A 22,673-nucleotide genomic window follows, 5' to 3' on the forward strand; every position below is an offset into this window, starting at 1 on the left:
CATGCCCCCGATTCCCCCCCTGGCCAATCACAGAGGGGCAGGGGACGTGGCTCTTCGTCCGGGCCATCCCAGCGCTGTATAAGAGGGGCGGTCAGTATCAGGGTCTTGTCACTTTCTGTCCAACTCATCTCCAGGGGTATATCTTTCAGGAGTAGGGGGAGTGGGGGAGTAATATAAAATAACAGAACATAGCCTCTGAAAAAACAGAGAGGCTAGACAGAGAGTCAAGCAACCGCCTAACCAGAAAAGACATAGAGGAAGGGAGAGAGAGAGAGACGTTAGAGCTCCCTGCTTTTTCAGTTTTTTTTTCTTTCTTTCTTTTCTCTTGTTTGCGGCGGCCCCCCCCCCTCAGTGAAGGATGGACAACGGGCACAGCAAAACCACGGAGGAGTGCCTGGCGTACTTTGGGGTGAACGAGAACACAGGCCTCTCCCCTGAGCAGGTCAAGAAGAACATGGCAAAGTACGGCCCCAATGGTGAGTGTGTGAGAGAGTCGGTTGGAGGAGGGGGGCGGAGAAGGGAGAGCGGGAGAGAGGGAATGTGGAGAGCGACAGGGAAAGGGAAAGAGTAGGGGGTGATATAAGAGGGGGGAGAGGGAGAATGGGAGGTATATGAGGGTGGGATGGAACTGGAGAGGGAGAGGGGGATAGAGGGGTGAGGGGGAGAAAGGAGAGGGAGAAGGAGAGGAGGAAAGAGGTGGAGTAGGACAGAGAGGTAAAATGGGGGGACAGAGAAGGGGGAAGGGGAGGAAGAGAGGGGAAGAGTAGGGGGGTGGTGAGGAAGAGGGGAAGGATCGGGGGAGGATGGGGGAAGGGGAGGAGGGGCAAAAGAGGGGGGGAAGGGGGGAGAATGGGCTGTGGGACTTGGCTGGGGGATCAGGAAGATTGGGATAGTGTTAGGGAATAGAAGGAGAAAGGGAGAAGGGAGAAAAGGGTTTGTCAGATAATATTGTTGTGTTAAAAAATAAAGTGTTTTGGCAATACCAGTACACTGCTGTCATCCCAATTATTCAAACTGAAATTGAGAGAGAGGGAGGCAGTGGGATAGGAGTTTTATTATATTTGTTACAATATATCACTTTTTTTACATACAATTAGACAATTATACAGCTGGGTTTGTATTGGAACAATCTATGTACAGTGCATTGCTCAAGGGTACAGCAGCAGTTTCCCCAGAGTTTACAGGGGGTAAAGACCTATAGGAGGTGAAAGGTGAAAAACAATTTCTCTCTGTCTCCCTATTCTCTCCGATTCTCTCTGATTCTCTCTGTCTCTCTTGTCTTTCTGTCTCTCTCTCTCTCCCTGCCCTGTGTGTGTGTGTGTGTCTCTGCTGACAGTTTTGTGGCTTCTGATGAGGTCAGCTGTGTGTAGGGAGGTCATTGAGGGGAACAGAATTAGTGTCACCCTGTGCCAATGAGAGAGGCCATTGAGAAAGTAGTGTGTGTTGCGCTTAAATACTTCCCCACTCCTCCACATCATATAACCGCAGTAGTCCAAAAGCGATTGCATAGGAAACAGAGAGTGCCCCCCACACAAAAGGACACAAGAGAGGGAGGAGAAACAGCGAGAGAGAGGGATGGGAAAATATACAATATATACAGGGAATGATACGAGACTCACAGCAAAAGCTTCGATCAGTTTGGTATTTGGTAATCGATCATCAGTTTGATGAGTTGTCTTTTGTGTGTTGATGCAGTGTCAGCGATAGGTCACTGCATTACTGCTACCCACACTGACACACTGATACCGAGACACTGAGTGACACTGAGAGACAGAGAGACAGAGACACTGGAACACTGAGTGTCACTGAGACTCATAGATAAGCACTGAGACACCAAGAGGGACTTGGGGCACTGAGGGACTGAGACAACTGAGCCATAGAAAGAGACACTGAGACACAGAGAGACATTGAATGGCACTGAGACTGGATTGTATTAGGCTGCACTATACTGGCTGACCTGTATATGACTGAACTGTGCTGTATTGCACTGGACTGGACAGTGCTGGACTGGACTGGACTGGACTGTACTGGACTGTGTTGTATTGCACTGGTCTGTATTTGATTGGGAGCTTCATTAGTCAATGACTGGAATTATAGTCCGACTCCCACTGACTGGACTGAACACCGCTGTCTTGTATTGTACTGTAATTCACCGTAATTGTACTGTACGACTTGACTGAACTGAATATTTCTATTCGAAGCTACTCTGTCATAGACTAGATGTGGCTGTCCAGTTGCTGTGTTCTGTACAAAATGTTTCATGTCCAGTACTGTGCTGTAGTGGCCAGTACTGTGGTGTGCTGTAGTGTCCAGTATCATATTCTAAAATACTGTAGTGTCCAATACTGTGCTGTGGTGTGCTGTACTCTGGTGTGCTGTATTGTTGGTAGTATTCAGTACGATATAATTACCTCACTGTGTTACCTTACATTATTATTATTATTATTATTATTATTATTATTAATAATAATAATAATAATAATAATAATAATAATAATAATAATAATAATATTATTACTGAATTGATTGAATGTGGCTGATGATATTCTAACTTGTTATTTTTTATTTCCCTTTCCCTGTCTCTTCTGAACTCTCTCTCCATCTCTATCTCGGATGTTTCTGATGACCTACAGAGCTCCCAGCTGAAGAAGGTAATTAACCAATTAACCAATTAGCTAACTGATTAGCTGTTCGGGTGCTTCACTTCTCTCCCCTAGTCTGAATTTCATTTAGAACAGTGTCTACAACAATATCCCCATACATAGCTACACACAGTGACTCTAAACACACTGCATACAGTCTCCCTATATACTATATATACACAGTGACTCTATACACAGTCATTCTATATACTCTATACCAGGGGTGTCAGACTCCAGTCCTGGAGGGCCGCAGTGTCTGCTGGGTTTTGCTCCAGCACAGTTCTTGGCTCCTTAATTGGTCTAATTAAACTTAATTCATTTAACACTTCTCTCCAGACTCTGAAATGTTCTGTGGTTTCAATGTTTTGAGTAATCAACAAATTGTAAGGTATCGGCTATAAAAATACAATATGTAAGTTTTAGATAAGCCTGCCTGAGTAAATAATGACATTAATTAAGTAATTGGGTTCTCCTGTTGGAACAAAAACCAGTAGACACTGCGGCCCCCCAGGACAGGAGTCTGACACCCCTGCTCTATACATACACAGTGACTAAATATACACTTTATATACACACAGTCATTCTATATACTCTATACATACACACTGACTCTGTACACACTTTATATACACAGTCGTTCTATATACTGTATATCTGTGTGTGCTGACCTGTTTCTGTGTTGTGTCCAGTGTGTCCAGTCATTGTATGTTGACCTGTCTCTGTGCTGTGTCCAGTTAGTGTGTTGATCTGTCTCTGCACTGTTACAGGTAAGACCCTGTGGGAACTGGTGGCAGAACAGTTTGAGGATCTCCTGGTCAGGATCCTGCTGCTGGCTGCTTGCATCTCCTTCGTAAGTCTGACCCCCATCCTTGCCTGTCTGCCTCTGTCTGGTCTGTCTGCCTGTTAGTGTGTCACACTTGTCTCAGTGTCTCGGTCTCTCTCTCTTGCGCTCTCAGATCAACTCCTACCCTTTTGCCTTCTTCCCCACACTCATCCCCCCTCCCTGCCTCCATTATCTCTTAATAAGACCAAACAGCACCAGTCTGCAATAGAACAATATCCAATATCAGCCTATGTTCTGCACTGACATTGCCTGTATCCAGGTATAACCATACTCGATTGAACTGGCAATACCTGTTCACAGTTACAATTCAGACTAGTATCGTATGCAAGTCTGCCTCCCAAGTTTGCCCACTTTGCTGTCCAGGTTGTGTCCACACTCTGACATCAGTGCCGCTAGAGTCCAGGAGAGATTCAGCTCCAGTGAGCATCATTTAGGAACAGCTGTTGTCATTTTCCCGTCATCATGGGGAACAGGGGACAGCACCCCACCCTGCTCAGGTTATTGTTTTTAGTCCTTGACATGGACAGAGGGTGGTATAAGGTGGAGGGGGTTAATATGGTGCAGTGCAGACACTTTTTTATTCTCCCTCTCTCTCCCTCTGACTCTCTATCTTCCCTTGGCCCCTCACCTCTCCCCCTCTCTCACCAAGACTGTGATCTCGCCAAATCCCTACAGGAATTCAACAGTCTTGCTCTTGTGCGCTGTGTGTATAGTGCAGATTGTTACACTGGCACTGAGTGTATAGTGCAGATCGTTACACTGGCACTGAGTGTATAGTGCAGATCGTTACACTGGCACTGTGTGTATAGTGCAGATTGTTACACTGGCACTGTGTGTATAGTGCAGATTGTTACACTGGCACTGTGTGTATAGTGCAGATTGTTACACTGGCAATGTGTGTATAGTGCAGATTGTTACACTGGCACTGTGTGTATAGTGCAGATTGTTACACTGGCACTGTGTGTATAGTGCAGATCGTTACACTGGCACTGAGTGTATAGTGCAGATCGTTACACTGGCACTGTGTGTATAGTGCAGATCGTTACACTGGCACTGTGTGTATAGTGCAGATTGTTACACTGGCACTGTGTGTATAGTGCAGATTGTTACACTGGCACTGTGTGTACACTGTTATTAGTTTGAGCAGTCTCTCTCTCTCAGTGTCAGTGTCCAGCAATGTCCAGTCAGTCAGTGTGTCTGTCCTGTTTTAACCCCCACACACACACTTTCTCTCAGTGCAGTGTCAGTGTCCTGCAGTGTCCAGTCAGTCAGTGTTTAACTAGAAGAGAGAGGAGAGAGGTGGGGGGGTGGGGGGGTAATAAACCCCCCACCACCTCTCTCTCTCTCTCTCTCTATCTCCCTGCAGGACAGCTGTCAGTGTGTCCTTACAAGGAGAGGTCTGAGCGTGGAGAAGCGGGGAGGGGGGCAGGCGGGGGGGTTATTTTAAGATGTGCTCAAGCAAAGCAACGAAACCAAATCCTTCAGAAAAGGTCAAAGATTGAAGGAACTAGACACTGCCAGAGAGAGAGAGAGAGAGAGAAAGAGAGAGAAAGAGAGGGAGGAAAAGTGGGGAAAAGAGAGGGAGAGAAGGAGAGAGGGGGGTACAGGCAGGGTGTGGAGAGTGGGGGGAGAGAGAGGGGAAAGAGTGAGATGGGGAGCAAGGAAGAGGGGAAGAGGGAAGCGGGAGAGAGAGACAGAGAAGGAATAGGAGAAGAGACAAAGGAAGGGGACACAGGGAGGGGGTCACAGGCCAAGTTATAACATCTATATATGAAGCCTTTGAAATATGTGTAGGTATGTATGCCGTGAGCTAGCGGAGTACACAGTTACTGATTAGGCCAACGTGCCAGTGTGCCAGTGTGCCCATGTCCCCTTGTGACCAGATAGCTCACATGGGTCTGAGTGAGGAAGAGACTGTGCCTCAGAATGAATCCTAGGAGTTAGACAGTAGTTCAGTGTGCTGTGAGGCCATGAGGATTACACTACACAGCACTATACAATACAGCCCAACACAACAGTGCAGTGCGGTGCAAAACAGTGTGGTGTAATAATGGATAATAGTACACTCCAGTCTACACTTTGACGGCACATATTATAATACAATCCACTACAGTAGAGTGTAATTTACTACAGTACTGTATGCTGTTATCCAGTACAGTAAATAAATATATAATACAGTCTAGTCCAGTGTAGTACAATTTAATACAGTCATTCTATCATTCTCTCTTTCCTTCTCTCTTTCCTTCTCTCTTTCTCTCCCTCTCATCTTCTTTCTCTCTCTCTCTCTCTCTCTGGTTCAGTGAAGCAACAGTGACTGTGTATTGCTGTAAACACTCTCCTGTCTCAACCAGGACTGTAATCACTAACACATGACTGCACTGCATAGACACACTGCAGTGAGCAGCTTGTCAGTCAGGCAGTCTGTCTCTGCTGTATTAACCCCTCCTCTCCCCCCCTCTCTCTCTCTCTCTCTCTCTCATAGGTGCTGGCCTGGTTTGAAGAAGGTGAGGAGACAGTCACCGCCTTTGTCGAGCCCTTCGTCATCCTCCTTATCCTGATCGCCAATGCTATCGTTGGTGTGTGGCAGGTAAGGCTCTCAACATTTGTATCCAGCGTTGGCATCAAGTCAGCACCTGCAGCTGCATCTCTGGCATGCAACTGGGCTGACCAAGAGTAACAGTGCAGTAGAAAAGTGCTGTTCCCATAGGGGGCTGTAGTAACAGTGCAGTAGAATAGTGCTGTTCCAATAGGGGGCTGTAGTAACGGTGTAGTAGAATAGTGCTGTTCCAATAGGGGGCTGTAGTAACAGTGCAGTAGAATAGTGCTGTTCCAATAGGGGGCTGTAGTAACAGTGCAGTAGAATAGTGCTGTTCCAATAGGGGGCTGTAGTAACGGTGTAGTAGAATAGTGCTGTTCCAATAGGGGGCTGTAGTAACAGTGCAGTAGAATAGTGCTGTTCCAATAGGGGGCTGTAGTAACGGTGCAGTAGAATAGCGCTGTTCCAATAGGGGGCTGTAGTAACAGTGCAGTAGAATAGCGCTGTTCCAATAGGGGGCTGTAGTAACAGTGCAGTAGAATAGCGCTGTTCCAATAGGGGGCTGTAGTAACAGTGCAGTAGAATAGCGCTGTTCCAATAGGGGGCTGTAGTAACAGTGCAGTAGAATAGCGCTGTTCCAATAGGGGGCTGTAGTAACAGTGCAGTAGAATAGTGCTGTTCCAATAGGGGGCTGTAGTAACGGTGCAGTAGAATAGTGCTGTTCCAATAGGCTCAGCGTTGACAGAGGAACCAAAGTTTTGTGCTGCTTGTTTCTGCAGGAACGCAACGCAGAGAGTGCCATTGAGGCTCTGAAGGAGTATGAGCCAGAGATTGCAAAGGTGTACAGGACAGACAGGAAGAGTGTCCAGAGGATTAAGGCCAGAGAGCTCGTGCCTGGAGACATTGTGGATGTGGCTGGTAAGAGACTGTCTCACTGTCTCTGTGCCTGTCTGGGCCCTATACTATACTATACACAGGGGCGTCGCAAGGGGTTGGGCATCCCAAGCTCCTCTCACCGGCGAAAGCTCCATCCGCACCCCCCACCCCCCTCACGGGAGAAAACACCATCAGGAATTATTTTGCCTGGGGCCCCCACACACTCTAGAAATGCCACTGACTATACAATACAGTACTATACTATGCTATAGTCCACACAGCACTGGCTCCAGTGGGGCATTTCATTAACGACTGCCATGGGGAACCAGCAGATGTCTGTTAATTGTAAAGCTGTGGGTCTGCAAGGAGACTTCATAATGAGACTTTGGTGGTAGTGCATGCTGGGAAATAGGACAATACTAATCCAGTATAAATAAATCATACACTCTAATATACTAATAATGAAGGCAATACACAGTCCTATAAAATCACTATCAGTCTCTCTCTCTCTCTCTCTCTCTCTCTCTCTCTCTGTCTGTGTCTTTCCCTCTGTCTTTCTAAAATCTGTGTTTTGGATAGTTTTCACTATTTAGTGAAACTGAACCCCCCCCTTTCCCACACCAGAACACACACACACACACAAAACTAATGCCTGATTGGTGAGTTTCACATTTGCGGGTAAAAGTTGTGGCACAGGAAGTACTTCCTTTTAACCTGCCCAGGCAAGCCAGCTGACTTCCTGTTTACATAGTAGGGTCAGCCCAAAAAAGAGAGGGGGGGGGAGTGAAAAACAGAGAGAGGGAGAAAAGAGGAAGCATAGATGGAAAGGGAGGGTGGGGGGGAGGGAGAGAGTGAAAGAGAGAGGGACAGAGGGAGTTGGGGATCATGTCCTTGAGAAAGCGAGTCAGAAGTAGCAAGACAGCTGACCTTTTATGGTAGTGTGTGAGTGAGAGGGAGAGACGGGGAGCGAGGGAGCAAGGGAGGAAGGGAGGGGTGTGAGAATGCGCTGAGGATAGCATCTCAGGTTTAGTGAGGAGCTGGGGGGTAAAAATACTTCTCCGGCACCTGTCTCTCTCCCATGTCCCATGTTTCCCTCTCTCATGTATCAGCACACACCTGTCACCCTCCATATCCCACCATTTCGCCCCCCCCCCCCTTTCAGTGCATGTCAGTGTACTGCAATGACCAATCAGTCAGACAGTGTGTCTGTACTGTATTAACCCCCCTCTCTCTCTCTCTCCAGTTGGTGACAAGGTCCCCGCTGATATCAGAATCACTTCTATTCGCTCTACAACCCTGCGTGTCGATCAGTCCATCCTGACTGGTGAGTGCCTCCATCCCCTGGCAGCTTTATAGTCTCTGCCATTGTTACTGTACTGCAGTATCAAGTCAGTCAGTGTGTCTGTACTGTACTAAGCAGCCTCTCTCTCCATCTCTCTCTGTAGGAGAGTCAGTCAGTGTGATTAAGCACACAGATCCCGTCCCCGACCCCAGAGCTGTCAACCAGGACAAGAAGAACATGCTGTTCTCTGTGAGTGCATCTCTCCCTCCCTCTCTCCATCCCTCCATCACTATATCACTATCACTCCATCCTGTCATCTTGGCCTTACCCCATGCCTCCATCCCTTCATCTCTCTCTCCCCAACTCCGTCCTTCCATCTCTCAGTCTCAGTGTCGATACACAGAAGGGTCCAGGCAATACACCGGCCATTACATTCACATATCCTACACTCCCTCTTCCCCCCTCTCAGTGTGTCAGTCAGTCAGTCAGTCAATCAGTCAGTGTATCAATCCCTCTGAAGCCTACAGAATATTAACCCCTCCTTCCCTCCACCCCACCACTAGGGCACCAACATTGCAGCGGGCAAAGCCATTGGCGTGGTTGTGTCCACCGGCGTCTCCACAGAGATTGGCAAAATCCGCGACCAGATGGCGGCCACTGAGCAGGAGAAGACTCCCCTGCAGCAGAAGCTGGACGAGTTTGGCGAGCAGCTGTCCAAGGTCATCTCCCTGATCTGTGTTGCTGTCTGGCTCATCAACATTGGCCACTTCAACGACCCCGTGCACGGCGGCTCCTGGATCCGTGGTGCCGTGTACTACTTCAAGATTGCCGTGGCCCTGGCTGTGGCTGCCATCCCCGAGGGTGAGGGGAGAGATGGAGTCATCCTATGGCAGTATCAGTCAGTCAGTGTGTCAATCAGTCAGTCAGTGTATCAATGTATCAGTGTATCAGTCAGTCAGTCAGTCAGTCAGTCCGTCAGTGTGTCAGTCATTCAGTCAGTCAGTGTGTCAGTCAGTCAGTCAGTCAGTCAGTCAGTCAGTGTGTCAGTCATTCAGTCAGTCAGTCAGCTGGTGAATCAGTACCTCTTAACCTCTTTCTCTCTCCCTCTCTCTTTCTCACTCTCTCAGGTCTGCCTGCTGTGATCACTACCTGCCTGGCTCTGGGTACGAGGAGGATGGCCAAGAAGAATGCCATCGTGAGGAGCCTGCCCTCTGTGGAGACGCTGGGCTGCACCTCTGTCATCTGCTCCGACAAGACTGGCACCCTGACCACCAACCAGATGTGTGTCTGCAAGGTCAGAGCAAGAGAGGGGCACCGACACGCTGACACACTGACACACTGACACACTGACTCAATGACACACACACACTGACACGCTGACAGACACAAACGCATTGACTGATTGACTGACTGACTGACACTCGTTGTATCCAGTGCCATAGGGAGACTGTAGAGTTTGCACTGTCTGTGTGTCTGACCCTGTGTACTTCTGTCTTTCTGTCTCCAGATGTTCATCGTGGATAAAGTAGAGGGCGACAACTGCAGCCTGAATGAATTCAACATTTCTGGCTCCAAATATACCCCCGAGGGAGAAGTGTGAGTGCCCAGCCAGTTAACACTAACAAGCCAATTCAGGCAATTAACACTTTAGACTTTAGTTCCTATCTTAGCCATGAAAGAAATCATCACTTTACTTTAGCATAGAATACACCAGATAAAACCACAATTCATCAAGCAATGTAAAATTTGAATCCGAAAATCAAATACTCACAGGGTGAAAAATAATGTGCGCAGATTAATTTGAAGAAAGGATAAACCATTAAAGGTGTATCATACAACTCGTTCAAACACCAATCATTTTACCTACAAAGAAATAAGAAATACAGTAAGTATAACTCAGAAATTTGAAAAGCAAAAAACAATCCTACCAACAGCATATCAACACTTCTATTTCTCACCCTCAAAACCTCTGGAAAACCCTGCACTCTCTAGCAGGAAGTAGCATGAACCAAAATACTGACATCCAACTTCACATCCAAGAACCACTCAGTGAAAACACTGGCAGTAAACCTGACTATTCTTATGGGATGGAAATTCATTAAATTGCATTCATTAAATCCCATATTCTGAAACTTTTCCTCGTATTAATCATCACATTATTACATTTTGCATCTTAAATAACACTTTCCACCCTTTGTGTATCTGTGTGTGTGTGTGAATGTGTGAATGTGTCTGTGTGTGTATCAGTCCTTGTCTCTGCCTGTCTGTGTCCCTAGCTAGCTGCCTGTCTAACATTCACTCTTCCTCTCTGTCTTTTTGCACAGATCTAAGAATGACAAACAAGTCAAGTGTGGGCAGTATGACGGGCTCGTGGAGCTGGCCACAATCTGTGCTCTGTGCAATGACTCTTCCCTGGACTACAATGAGGTGCGTCGTCTCCCTCTCTCAATCTCTCTCTCTCTCTGTCTGTCTGTCTGTCTGTGTGTTTCTCTCTCACTCGCTGTGTGTTTCTGTCTGTGTGTGTCTCTCTCTCTCTATGTCTGTCTGTTTTATCCCCTCTCTCTATCTGTCTTTTTTTGTTCTCTCTGTCTCTGTCTCTCTCTCTATCTGTCTCTCTCTGTCTCTCATGGTCTGTATGTGTCTGTCTGTGAGTCTGTGTCAGTGTCCTGCAGTGTCCAGTCAGTCAGTCAGTCAGTGTGTCTGTACTTATTAACCACCTCTCTCTCTCTCTCTCCAGGCTAAGGGTGTGTATGAGAAGGTGGGCGAGGCCACAGAGACGGCCCTGAGTTGCCTGGTGGAGAAGATGAATGTGTTCAACACTGAAGTGCGTGGCCTGTCCAAGCCCGAGAGAGCCAATGCGTGCTGCACTGTAAGCCCCTCCTCCCTCCTTTCTCTCTTTCTCTCTACACCTCCCTCCTCATCCCTTTCTTTACTAAACTCTCTCTCTCTCTCTCTCATAGGTGATTAAGCAGCTGATGAAGAAAGAGTTCACTCTGGAATTCTCTCGTGACAGGAAGTCCATGTCTGTGTACTGCTCCCCCGCCAAGGCCTCCCGCGCCGCTGTCGGCAACAAGATGTTTATCAAGGTAAGCAGGGCGCCGCAGTTACAGGAGTGTGTAGCTCTGTGTTAGTGTATCAGTGTCAGTGTACCAGTGTGTCAATCAGTCACTGTATTAACCACCTCCATCCCTCCCTCTCTCCCAGGGTGCCCCTGAAGGAGTGATTGACCGCTGCTCTTACGTGCGTGTGGGCACCACCCGCGTGCCACTGACTGGCATCGTGAAGGACAAGATCATGACTGTGATCAAGGAGTGGGGCACTGGGCGCGACACCCTGCGTTGCCTGGCCCTCGCCACCCGCGACTCCCCCCTGAAGAGAGAGGAGATGAACCTCGAGGATTCCACCAAGTTTATTGAGTATGAGGTGAGTCAAAGAAGAGAGAGGTGGGGGGGAGGGGGGAAGGGGGGAAGGGGGGAAACGAGGAGAGAGGGAAGGGAGGGTGAGAGGAAAGAGACAGAGATGGGAGAGAAAGAGTGCTATTCTCTAGGATGTTAGAACTGGCTCCTGTCTGGGCCCCCATACTGTACTATACTACACTATACTATACTATACCTTATGTTCTGTAGTGATTAACCCTGTGTTACCCCGCCTCTATCCACAGACTGACCTGACATTCGTGGGCGTCGTTGGCATGCTGGACCCCCCCCGCAAGGAGGTGACTGGCTCCATCGAGCTGTGCAGACAGGCTGGCATCAGAGTCATCATGATCACTGGTGAGACACACACACACACACACAACGCCCCCTGACTGACTGATACACTGACACTGTTTGCTACACTGACTGACACACTGACTCCCTCTGCCATTCTCTCGGCCAACCTCTCTGTCTGTGCGTCTGTGTCTGAGGACATTTTCAGGAGCGATATAAAAGTATGGGTCTTATCAGTAGCCTGTGTTTGTTTTGCTTAACAAGCAAAAGGAATAGCAAAATATATACGTATATAATAAAAAAACAATCTCCAATCTTTAGGGTTAATCTCCTACCACCCTACCACCTACCAGCAGTCACCATTTTTAAACACTGAGTCCCGGATCACATCACGTACCCTCCCTTTAATATCTACATATTGTCATGGGTAAAAATTAACATGTCAGAATGCACCTGAGCTCAGATGCATGCATTTTTCACTGGGGCCTTTTTGTATTTGACACATAACACATAACACTGCAGGTATAAAACTTAAAGTCCCACCGACTCTGACTCCACTCCCCTGAACGCCCTCCTCAAGGGGGTGTATCTCCTGAAATATAACCGCCGACTCTCCAGGCAGACTAAATATATCGCACATGTATATTTGTGTGAAAAGCGCTGTTTTTGTATTCAGTGTAATACAATGTGCTGGTAGATTAATCACAGGGAGATGTGCAGGCGTATTGTTGGGTACCACAGCAGCACAGCGCCCCCCACCCCTCAAGTCTGTTCTGTGCGCTTTGAGTTAGATACACAAAAATGTAACCACCAACAGGGTATCGCTTTCCTGCTGGGGAACTTTCACCATTTAACCCCGATGAGACAGATAAATAATGGACCTGGATGAGGGAAATAAAATAAATAAATAAATAAATAAACATTTAACTAAACAACTCCATCTCTCTCTCTCTCCCTTTTAATGGTGTTGAAGTACCTGACCATTGTGTCCCATCAGTGTGTCTGCACTGTGTGTGTCTCTCTGTGTGTGTCTGTACTGTGTGTGTCTCTATGTGTGTCTGTACTGTGTGTCTCTCTCTGTGTGTGTCTGTACTGTGTGTGTCTGTGTGTGTGTGTCTGTACTGTGCGTGTGTCTCTCTGTGTGTCTGTACTGTGTGTGTCTCTGTCTCTGTCCTAAATTCACCCCTTCTCTGTCTCTCCCCCCCTCAGGTGATAACAAGGGCACAGCCGTTGCTATCTGCCGTCGTATTGGCATCTTCACTGAGGACGAGGACGTGACAGGCCGTGCCTTCACCGGACGCGAGTTCGACGACCTGCCCCCCGCGGAACAGAGAGAGGCTGTGCGCCACGCCTGCTGCTACGCTCGTGTGGAGCCGTCCCACAAGAGCAAGATCGTCGAGTTCCTGCAGGGTTTCGACGAGATCACTGCCATGGTGAGAGAGAGAGGGGGGATGGAGATGGAGAGCAGGAGGGACAGTGAGGGAGTATAAGAAAGTGTGTGTGTCTACACTGTATCCTATTAACCCCCTTCTCCTCCTCTCCCACAAGACTGGTGATGGTGTGAACGACGCCCCCGCCCTGAAGAAGGCCGAGATTGGCATTGCCATGGGCTCTGGCACTGCAGTGGCCAAGTCCGCCTCTGAGATGGTACTGGCTGACGACAACTTCTCCAGTATTGTGGCTGCAGTGGAGGAGGGCCGCGCCATCTACAACAACATGAAGCAATTCATCCGCTATCTCATCTCCTCCAACGTGGGAGAGGTCGTCTGGTCAGTGTCCATTGAGGGGGGGGTGGGGGGCTTGACTGAATTTGGACTCAGTTAGTCGATCTGTCAGCGTCGCAGTGTCTTAATATACTAACCCTCTCTCTGTCTCTGTGCATCTCAGTATCTTCCTGACAGCAGCCCTGGGTCTGCCTGAGGCCCTGATCCCAGTGCAGCTGCTGTGGGTGAATCTGGTGACAGACGGGCTGCCCGCCACTGCTCTGGGCTTCAACCCCCCCGACTTGGACATCATGGGCAAGCCTCCCCGCTCTCCCAAGGAGTCCCTGATCTCCGGCTGGCTGTTCTTCAGATACCTCGCCATTGGAGGTGTGTTTACCTGTGTGACTGTCAGTGACTATATGTATGTCTCTCTCTCTCGGTGTCAATGCCCTGCACTGTCCAGTCTGTTACTCAGTGTGTTTATATTGTATTAACTCTCCACACTGTCTCTCTCTCTCTCAGGATACGTGGGAGCCGCGACAGTCGGCGCCGCTGCCTGGTGGTTCATGTATTCTGATGAAGGTCCTGGAGTGACTTACTACCAGCTGGTAAGAGAACACACCACTATAACACTCTTACTACACACCAACCATGTTGTTACAATCCCTGTATTAACTCCCTCCCTGTCTTTCTCTCTCAGTCTCACTTCATGCAATGCACGGAGGAAAACCCCGACTTTGAGGGTGTTGAATGCGAGATCTTCGAGTCGTCCACCCCCATGACCATGGCCCTGTCCGTGCTTGTCACCATTGAGATGTGCAACGCCCTCAACAGGTCTGCCTACAACTCGACTCTGGCAGCTGCAGTTCCTCCCCTCCGTTGAATAGATGAAATTAAGAATTGTGTTAACAGCTGTATTGGCGGAGATATCCTCTCTCCATCTGTGCCCCTATGGGAGGGTCTTTGTATACCTTGCCCAGTAGGTCAGTATGTCTGTACTGTATTAACCCCTTCCCCTCTCTCAGTCTGTCAGAGAACCAGTCCCTGGTGAGGATGCCTCCATGGGTGAACTGCTGGCTGCTGGCCTCCATCTGTCTGTCCATGTCTCTGCACTTCATGATCCTCTACGTTGACCCCCTGCCCGTGAGTCACCTCTGTCCTCCCGTCTCTCTGTCCCCGTATCCCTGTGCCTCTCAGTCAGTCAGTCAGTGCGTTAACCCCTCTCTCTCTCCCTGGCAGATGATCTTCAAGCTGACTCACCTGAATGTGACTCAGTGGCTAGTGGTATTGAAGATGTCTCTGCCCGTCATTGGGCTTGATGAGGTGCTCAAGTTCGTCGCCCGCAACTACCTAGAAGGTACAGCGTTGGACACGCCTCCACTACATTAGACACAAACCTGATACAATGGACACCCCCACCTATACACTAGACATGTCCCAAATGTACTGAAAACCCTGATACTGTGGATGCACTGTATATACTTTACATACAGTACCCTACTTGTACTCCTACTACCCTGTTACTCACTCCTACTACATTGTTACTCACTGAACCCTCTCCTACTAGTTACTCACTGTACCCACTCCTACACTTACTCACTGTACCCTCTCCTACTAGTTACTCACTGTACCCACTCCTACGACAGTTACTCACTATACCCACTCCCTCTAATTATTTGATGATGCTGCCTCTTACCTCCCTTTCTTTCTCTCACTATCCTTCCATTCCAGCATAAATGTGTTTCCCTCCATTTCCCGTAACACATGCAAGGTATCCCACAATCCTCTATGTCTGTCTGTCTGCCCTGCATGTCCCAAGATGCCCGTGTGTCAGATATGGCCATCAGTCTGTCCAGCCTGCAGGCTCTCCCTGTCTGTCTATCCACCTTTATTTGCCTCCGTCCCGCTCCCTCCGCCTATACCTCAAAGTGGAGGTGCAAATCAAGTCTGTCTGCCAGTCTATCCGTCAGTCAGTCTGCTAGTATATCTGTGTACCTGTGAGTCTGTCTGCTAGTATGTGAATCTGTCTGTTTGTTGCACATTGTTACAGAACAAGAATGTGTGTGTCTGTGTGTGATAAACTCTTGCCCTGACCTATAAGAGCAGCTCTGAAGATGTGTGCCTGTGACAGAGGTATAAAACTGAATCAGCCCCCAGCATTGAGGCCTCCTTTTTGTACAGACAAAAAGTCACCTAGGAAAACATGCTACAATTAAAAAAAATTAAAAATATTTTAACAAGTGGATCACTGTTGCTCACATACTGAGGATAGAAGTGTAGAAGTACTATTTATAAATGAGAGTACTGATAACAAGAACAATCACACAATCCCCATCTCCCTCTAATTCCTCCCCATTCCCTTGCAGAGAAAGATGAGAATCTAGTGAGCAAGAAGTGGAAATGAAGAGGGCAAGACATGAGGAGGGGCGGTTGTGAGAAGCACCCTGGAGAACGAGTGCAGGGGTCACTAGAGTGAAGGAATGAGAAAAAAGGACAAAAAAAACAAACAAATGAAAACAAAACAAAAAAAACAAAAAACAAAAAAAAAAAAAATTATTTAAAAAAAGTATTTAATTAAATTAATGATGACTGTTAATATATAGGCCAGCACCTGGGCAAGCTCTATTGTACCGGTAATGTTATTAATAAAACATACAAAATATGTCTAGAACACTGGAGTCTGTCTCATTTCAACACACGGCCTTGTCTTACACTGGACTGGACTGGACTCAACTACACTGGGCTAGACTGCACTACTGTATTGCTCTGTATTGTACTGCACTACACGAATCAGAGAGACAGACATGAAGAGACTGGTTACACTTCTCCGTGTCCAAGGATACACTGAAGACAGTCACACGGCACTGTGTGGAAAGACACTTTATGCAGCAGTAGGACACAAGTGTATTTTCACAGCCCCCTACAGTAAAACCCCTTGAGGCAATCAATCACCCTACCCCCCAGCCCCCCCCACACACTCACACTCACACACTGCTATCCAGGGCCAAGCCTGCAGACCCCCGCTGTACTAACCCAATAATGATATGGAGTTAAAGACATTAGTGAAATTACATTATTCCGTTTAGAAACAACACACTTCTCCAGTTAAGAAAGAAAATAAACATATATATACATATATATATATATATATATGTTTATCTTTAAAAACGTTTCTTTTTAGGATTTTAATAATAAGTGGTCCCAGTCACATTCTCAGTCCAGAGACAAGAATTCCAACTGTTGAACTGAAGAGAAATCCTGGCTCCTGATCGGTCCCCGGGTGGAGCCAAGTCCACTGATTGGCTCAAGCCTCCTTGGGCTTTGTGATGTCAGAGAGGGTACCTCCATCCAGCACCTCTTTGACCTGCTCCAGGGTCTGGGCCTGACGCACCTGCTCCAGACGCACCTGGGAAGAGAGAGAACACTGACTGACTGACTGACACACTTACTTATTCCAGGTCTGAAGGGAAAGTCCTATTTAGAGACTGAGGAACTGAACCTTTTCACCCTGGAGGAGACTACGTGGGGACTTGATTTAAGTCTTCAAAATCATGAAAGGCATCGACCACATCAAACCAGAGGAGCTTTTCCAGATCAGCAGGGACACACGCACCCGGGGACACAAATGCAAATTGGGCTTCAAGGCATTCGAGACAGAAAACAGGAGACACTTCTTTACACAGAGAGGCGTCACAATCTGAACAAACTCCCCAGCGATGTGGTTGAAGCTGAAAGTTTGGGAACATTCAAAAATAGACTGGAAAGGATCCTTGCATCACTTAGATATTAATGGACACCAAACGAGCACGATGGGTCGAATGGCCTCCTCTCGATTGTAAACTTTCTTATGTTCTTATGACTGACTGACTGACTGAGTGTGTGTTTGTGTGTGTCTGTGTGAGAATCTGATTGACAGAAACGGGGACAACTGGAGGCAGAGACCAAAGTTTTGAGACAAATACACAGAGGAGACAGGCAGACACACCTGGAGGGACTGGGACAGACAGACAAAGTCTCTCTGGACGGCCTGGCTGGTGTCCAGCTCCGTCTTCAGCCGGATCACCTTACTGCGCTGCTCTAGGTACTGCTGCTGTAACTGCTCCTGAGAGAGAGAGAGAGAGAGAGAGAGAGAGAGAAGGAGGGGTTAACAGAGAACAGGTACACTGACTGACTGGACACTGGCACTGCACTGAGAGAGACGGACCTTTTCACTGATGTGTGTCTTGACATCTTTCTGAAGGTGAGACAGCGCCACCCTGAGGCCGCACAGCTCTGTGCGACAGCCCTGCAACTCTGTCTGCAACTGAGAGGGAGAGAGGGATGAGGTAACTACAGTAGGGCCCCTCAATCAGTGATATTTTGAACGTCGCCCTCAATAAGGGTGTCTGCTAAGAAATAAATAATAATAATAATAATAATAACAACAATATCACTGAAGTGATTGGAGTTTAATTACCTGATCGTTATGGCGCTGGATACGGTCCGTCTCTGTCTTCAGGCTGGAGAGCTGGACTGGGGGAGGGAGAGAGAGTGTGGGGGAGAGTTAGCACAAGCACAGCTAACATGGGTTAACAAGAGTTCACAATAAAACATCCATAGGGGGAAGGGAAAGGAACAGACTTCAAGACCCACCTTCCAAGACCTCTGTTATCCAAGATGGAGGGAGAGGAGGAGGAGGAGAGAGAGAGAGAGAGAAATTAATACATCAGACCCCGAACACATTACTCATAGTCTACACTACAGTGCGATGTCAGAGAGGGACAGAGATCTCACCGCTCTCCTCAGTGCGAGTCTCCAGCTGCTCCTTCAGGTTGACGATCTCGATCCGCAGACGCTCCTCACTGTGCACCCCCTGCAGGACAGCCCACTATTACACCTCTGAGCACAGCACACTACAAACACACACTGATCACGGCATACGGCACACGGCACACGGCACACACAGCGCTACAGGATTGAGCAGTGACTGACATGTCTAGGTGACTGCAGTTGACACACCACAGAGAGCGAACACAACACGTACACAGAGAGAGATGCAGAAGGAATAAATTGCAGACAGACGGACGGACAGGCAGGCAGACCGACCTGTAGCGGGGAGGGCAGGACGGGGCCGACTGTTTCGCCCTCTCCTTTCCTCAGAAACCGGTTCTCATGCGACAGGCGAGACAGCTCACTGCACACCTTCTGCTGAGAGAGAGACAGCTCTGCCTGGAGGGAGAGGATGGGAATTCATTAAGAAAAACAGCAACTGACTGTCAAAAACACTGAAGTATATTACAAATATGAGAGGAATAATACACCGACTGACACGATCCACTGACTGACTGACTCAACACTCAAGAATATCAAGAACACTTTTTGATGGAGAATGACTAAGTGACTGTAGACCAGAGAGAGGGAGGGCCAGGCCACAGAGATGGGGGACCCACTACTGAGAGGGGCCCAGGTCCCGACACTTCCTACAGCAAGTCACACTCCAGGACCAGGTCCCACCCTGATTGGAGGAGACGGGCTGTCACTCACCAGACGGCCCTGCACGGTGCTCTGTGATTGGCTGAAGGATTTCTGCAGCTCTTGCAGCAGAGACTCTGACATCTGAACCTGAGACTGGAGAGTGGAGATCTGAGATGGGGAGGGAGAGGGAGAGAGAGTAATTCACAATCTAATATGGTAATTTGCTCATATGCAATGTTTTCTGCATTTTAAGAGTTAGTCTGGATAATAAATCGGGCTAAGTATTTTTTTTTTGTGAACAGTTAAAACAGTTGAGACCTCTGTCAGCAATTTTAGAACTCAATTAAACCATTTTGTGCTCATCAGATTTTCACCAGCACTGCACGGAGAGAGGGACAGAGTGGGGGAGTGGGGAGAGGGACAGTGTGGGACAGGAGGACAGAGAGAGGTGCTGTTGCTGACCTGGGAGGCGGTCTCTGTGGTGGTGCTGTCCAGCTCTCTCTCCAGCTCAGACTTCTCCTCTCGAACCCGAGCCAGCTCAACCTTTAGCTCCAGGACCTCAACACAACACAGCACAGTCACTAACCACACTCTGCAACACGGCACCACACAGCCACCACACACACCGCCTCATGGCACCACACAGCCACTACACACACACTGCAACACACTGACTGTACAGCCAATATACATTTTACTGCATTTAAAACACATACAGACACGCACCCGCACACACAACCACATCGGCGTCAAATACTCTGTGGACCAATGTTTGGGAACATATGGTAGCAGACAGAATGACACCGGACACGACGCAGTCAGGGTGTGGGTTACCTGCGCGTTGACGCTCTCCCAGTCACTGTGTGGCACCAGCCTGTGCCCAGGGGGGGGCAGATAGATGGCCTCGGGGACCAGGGTGCCAGTGGAGACCAGCGAGGCTGTGTCGTCCTGGGGCGGGGGGCGGCGGGACAGGGAGGGGGTGTCCATGGAGAATGAGGACAGGGAGGTGGTGTCGCAGTTCTGGGAGAAATACCCCTCGCCAAGGCCCCCGCCCTCCCCCTCGCTCTCCCCTGAATCGGGCAGCTCCTCCTCCCCTCCTGCGCCTGCCCCCGCCTCCAGCCCCTTCCCCCCTGGACTCTCTCCCTCTGGCTGGGGCTGGGGCTCCGAGGCCGACTGCCCCTCTGTCCGTCCGTCCACCTGGGCCTCGCTCAGGGCGCTCCCTCGTCCGGTCTCTGTCTGGACGACTGTCCGTGTCTCGCCCTGGGCCCCCGTCTCTCTCCTGCGGGGGGTGCCCCCAGATTCCTGCCCCCCTTTCCCTGCTGCAGACTGCAGCTCCTTCTTCACACTGCCCTGTGGGATGAGAGAGAGAGAGGTTAATACATCACAGGGACACTGACTGAATACTGTCGTAGACTAATACTACACAGAGAAAGAGAGAGAGATGGAGAGGGCTGGACATACAGACAGACCTTTTCATTGTTCTGCCGCCCCACCACTCGCCTCAACTCAGACTGCAGGGCTGCGATCCGATTCTCATACTGCGAGACAGTGTCTGTGAGGCACAGGGAGAGGGTGGGAGGTTAATACGGGCACACGACTGACTGACTAACTACTTCAAGACATTCACACTGAACTGGGAGGTGACACAGAGAGCCATTACTACAGACTATAGCACATTCATATATGAGAGAGAGAGAGAGGAATAGCAAAGAACAGAGCGTGCTAATTCAGTCCCAGTGACAGGGGTGGCAGTGAGTCAGCCTGGAGGAAATTGGGCACTGTGCTGGAGTCTCACCCTTCATGACAGCCTGCAGGGAGGCCAGCTCCTCCTGACAGCGCTGCTGCACATCCCCGATGGCCTCCTGCTTGGTCAGCTCGCAGATCGTCGCCACCCCCTGCATGTGCTCCAGCTGGGAGCGGGCATCGTCTAGCTGGGTCTGGAGACTGGCTACCAGCTCTGAGAGAGAGGGATAACACACACACTGACTGACGATTGAAAGGACACAGCAGTATATTAACACTTCACACAGACCAGGGCAATACAGACACCCTGACAGAGAGAGAGAGAGAATATTAAACATTGCAATAGAATAGTGCTGTTCCAATAGGGGGCTGTAGTAACTGTGCAGTAGAGCAGCTTTGTCACAGTAGGGGCTGTAGTAACTGTGCAGTAGAGCAGCTTTGTCACAGTAGGGGCTGTAGTAACTGTGCAGTAGAGCAGTTTTGTCACAGTAGGGGCTGTAGTAACTGTGCAGTAGTGCAGCTTTGTCACAGTAGGGGCTGTAGTAACTGTGCAGTAGAGCAGTTTTGTCACAGTAGGGGCTGTAGTAACTGTGCAGTAGAGCAGCTTTGTCACAGTAGGGGCTGTAGTAACTGTGCAGTAGAGCAGTTTTGTCACAGTAGGGGCTGTAGTAACTGTGCAGTAGTGCAGCTTTGTCACAGTAGGGGCTGTAGTAACTGTGCAGTAGAGCAGTTTTGTCACAGTAGGGGCTGTAGTAACTGTGCAGTAGTGCAGTTTTGTCACAGTAGGGGCTGTAGTAACTGTGCAGTAGAGCAGTTTTGTCACAGTAGGGGCTGTAGTAACTGTGCAGTAGAGCAGCTTTGTCACAGTAGGGGCTGTAGTAACTGTGCAGTAGAGCAGTTTTGTCACAGTAGGGGCTGTAGTAACTGTGCAGTAGTGCAGCTTTGTCACAGTAGGGGCTGTAGTAACTGTGCAGTAGAGCAGTTTTGTCACAGTAGGGGCTGTAGTAACTGTGCAGTAGTGCAGTTTTGTCACAGTAGGGGCTGTAGTAACTGTGCAGTAGAGCAGTTTTGTCACAGTAGGGGCTGTAGTAACTGTGCAGTAGAGCAGCTTTGTCACAGTAGGGGCTGTAGTAACTGTGCAGTAGTGCAGCTTTGTCACAGTAGGGGCTGTAGTAACTGTGCAGTAGAGCAGCTTTGTCACAGTAGGGGCTGTAGTAACTGTGCAGTAGTGCAGCTTTGTCACAGTAGGGGCTGTAGTAACTGTGCAGTCCTGACACAACAGTCACTGTATGACACAGGAGTTTGCACACACAGGGCGCTGACAACCTATCAAAGAGTAAATGACGTTTCAATAACAAGCAAAGTCACACGTAGCGCTGCGGGTATATACAGGAAATGTTTTCACCGAAACACAACTAACACTCCAGCGCGACACAACACGATTTCACAGAATAACATACATTTTTGAATTAGAGCTGACATTTACTATTTAAAATTACACTGGCAAATAGTTTTGGCGCAGAACTGTATTGCCACCAACTCCAAGTCGAAACTACAAGCCAACTGCTTAATCGTATGGTTTCTGTTCTCGTTTATTTTTGCTTTTGATTTCGACCACCCCTGGCCCCCCGCCGCCGCCCCGTCCCGTCCCGTCCTCTGCATGGGCCGGACTCTCACTCCAGCCCGATGCTTTACCCTCCACCAGGCCCCGCGTCCCTAAATCCCAGCAAAACCCCGCAATTAGGTCGGTTTGTTTGTGTTTACCGGCGTCTGCGGAGCAGTCGTGCGTGTCGCTGTGCGCCATTCTGCATCCACCATCCCTGTCCCCCGAAGAGCCCGTCTGTCCCCCGCTGCCCGGCACGACCACCCGGCTGCTACTCCCC

General features: G+C 48.9%; 3 protein-coding genes across 5 annotated transcripts in view; 1 reads left to right on the forward strand and 2 right to left on the reverse strand.

Moving 5' to 3' along the window:
- The window catches only part of LOC136767753 (zinc finger protein 420), a 58,129-nt gene that overhangs the window by 27,596 nt on the left and 7,860 nt on the right, over nucleotides 1–22,673 (reverse strand). The gene's annotated exons all lie outside the window — the stretch shown is intronic.
- Nucleotides 100–16,264, forward strand: atp2a1 (ATPase sarcoplasmic/endoplasmic reticulum Ca2+ transporting 1). Of its 2 annotated transcripts, XM_066721686.1 has the most exons (24): nucleotides 100–476; nucleotides 2,634–2,651; nucleotides 3,410–3,492; nucleotides 5,969–6,073; nucleotides 6,802–6,940; nucleotides 8,142–8,222; nucleotides 8,344–8,429; nucleotides 8,744–9,041; nucleotides 9,308–9,474; nucleotides 9,688–9,776; nucleotides 10,505–10,607; nucleotides 10,918–11,049; nucleotides 11,141–11,266; nucleotides 11,385–11,603; nucleotides 11,842–11,953; nucleotides 13,100–13,323; nucleotides 13,439–13,659; nucleotides 13,778–13,980; nucleotides 14,116–14,201; nucleotides 14,294–14,427; nucleotides 14,619–14,736; nucleotides 14,833–14,950; nucleotides 15,325–15,364; nucleotides 15,960–16,264. In XM_066721686.1, exons 1-23 carry the CDS (start codon nucleotides 359–361, stop codon nucleotides 15,327–15,329), a joined length of 2,985 nt encoding a protein of 994 aa, XP_066577783.1. In that variant the 5' UTR covers nucleotides 100–358; the 3' UTR covers nucleotides 15,330–15,364; nucleotides 15,960–16,264. The 2 variants fall into 2 exon arrangements, with proteins under 2 accessions (XP_066577783.1, XP_066577782.1); XM_066721685.1 differs by lacking the exon at nucleotides 15,325–15,364.
- The window catches only part of rabep2 (rabaptin, RAB GTPase binding effector protein 2), a 6,659-nt gene continuing 132 nt past the window's right edge, over nucleotides 16,147–22,673 (reverse strand). Inside the window, exons 1-13 of one of the 2 annotated variants that reach the window (XM_066721799.1) lie at nucleotides 22,555–22,673; nucleotides 20,843–21,004; nucleotides 20,517–20,599; nucleotides 19,882–20,397; nucleotides 19,510–19,605; nucleotides 19,117–19,215; nucleotides 18,679–18,801; nucleotides 18,367–18,445; nucleotides 18,226–18,237; nucleotides 18,050–18,105; nucleotides 17,798–17,896; nucleotides 17,579–17,695; nucleotides 16,147–16,999 (exon numbers count right to left, since the gene is read on the reverse strand). The exon at nucleotides 22,555–22,673 is cut by the window's right edge and continues 132 nt beyond it. In XM_066721799.1, coding sequence (XP_066577896.1) covers nucleotides 16,898–16,999; nucleotides 17,579–17,695; nucleotides 17,798–17,896; nucleotides 18,050–18,105; nucleotides 18,226–18,237; nucleotides 18,367–18,445; nucleotides 18,679–18,801; nucleotides 19,117–19,215; nucleotides 19,510–19,605; nucleotides 19,882–20,397; nucleotides 20,517–20,599; nucleotides 20,843–21,004; nucleotides 22,555–22,594 — 1,584 coding nt within the window. In that variant the 5' untranslated portion in view covers nucleotides 22,595–22,673 and the 3' untranslated portion in view covers nucleotides 16,147–16,897. The remainder of the gene's footprint in view (nucleotides 17,000–17,578; nucleotides 17,696–17,797; nucleotides 17,897–18,049; nucleotides 18,106–18,225; nucleotides 18,238–18,366; nucleotides 18,446–18,678; nucleotides 18,802–19,116; nucleotides 19,216–19,509; nucleotides 19,606–19,881; nucleotides 20,398–20,516; nucleotides 20,600–20,842; nucleotides 21,005–22,554) is intronic. The other variant, XM_066721800.1, reaches the window with a different exon arrangement.

The sequence above is a fragment of the Amia ocellicauda genome, chromosome 14 (genome assembly GCF_036373705.1).
Source record: "Amia ocellicauda isolate fAmiCal2 chromosome 14, fAmiCal2.hap1, whole genome shotgun sequence".
NCBI lineage: Eukaryota > Metazoa > Chordata > Actinopteri > Amiiformes > Amiidae > Amia > Amia ocellicauda.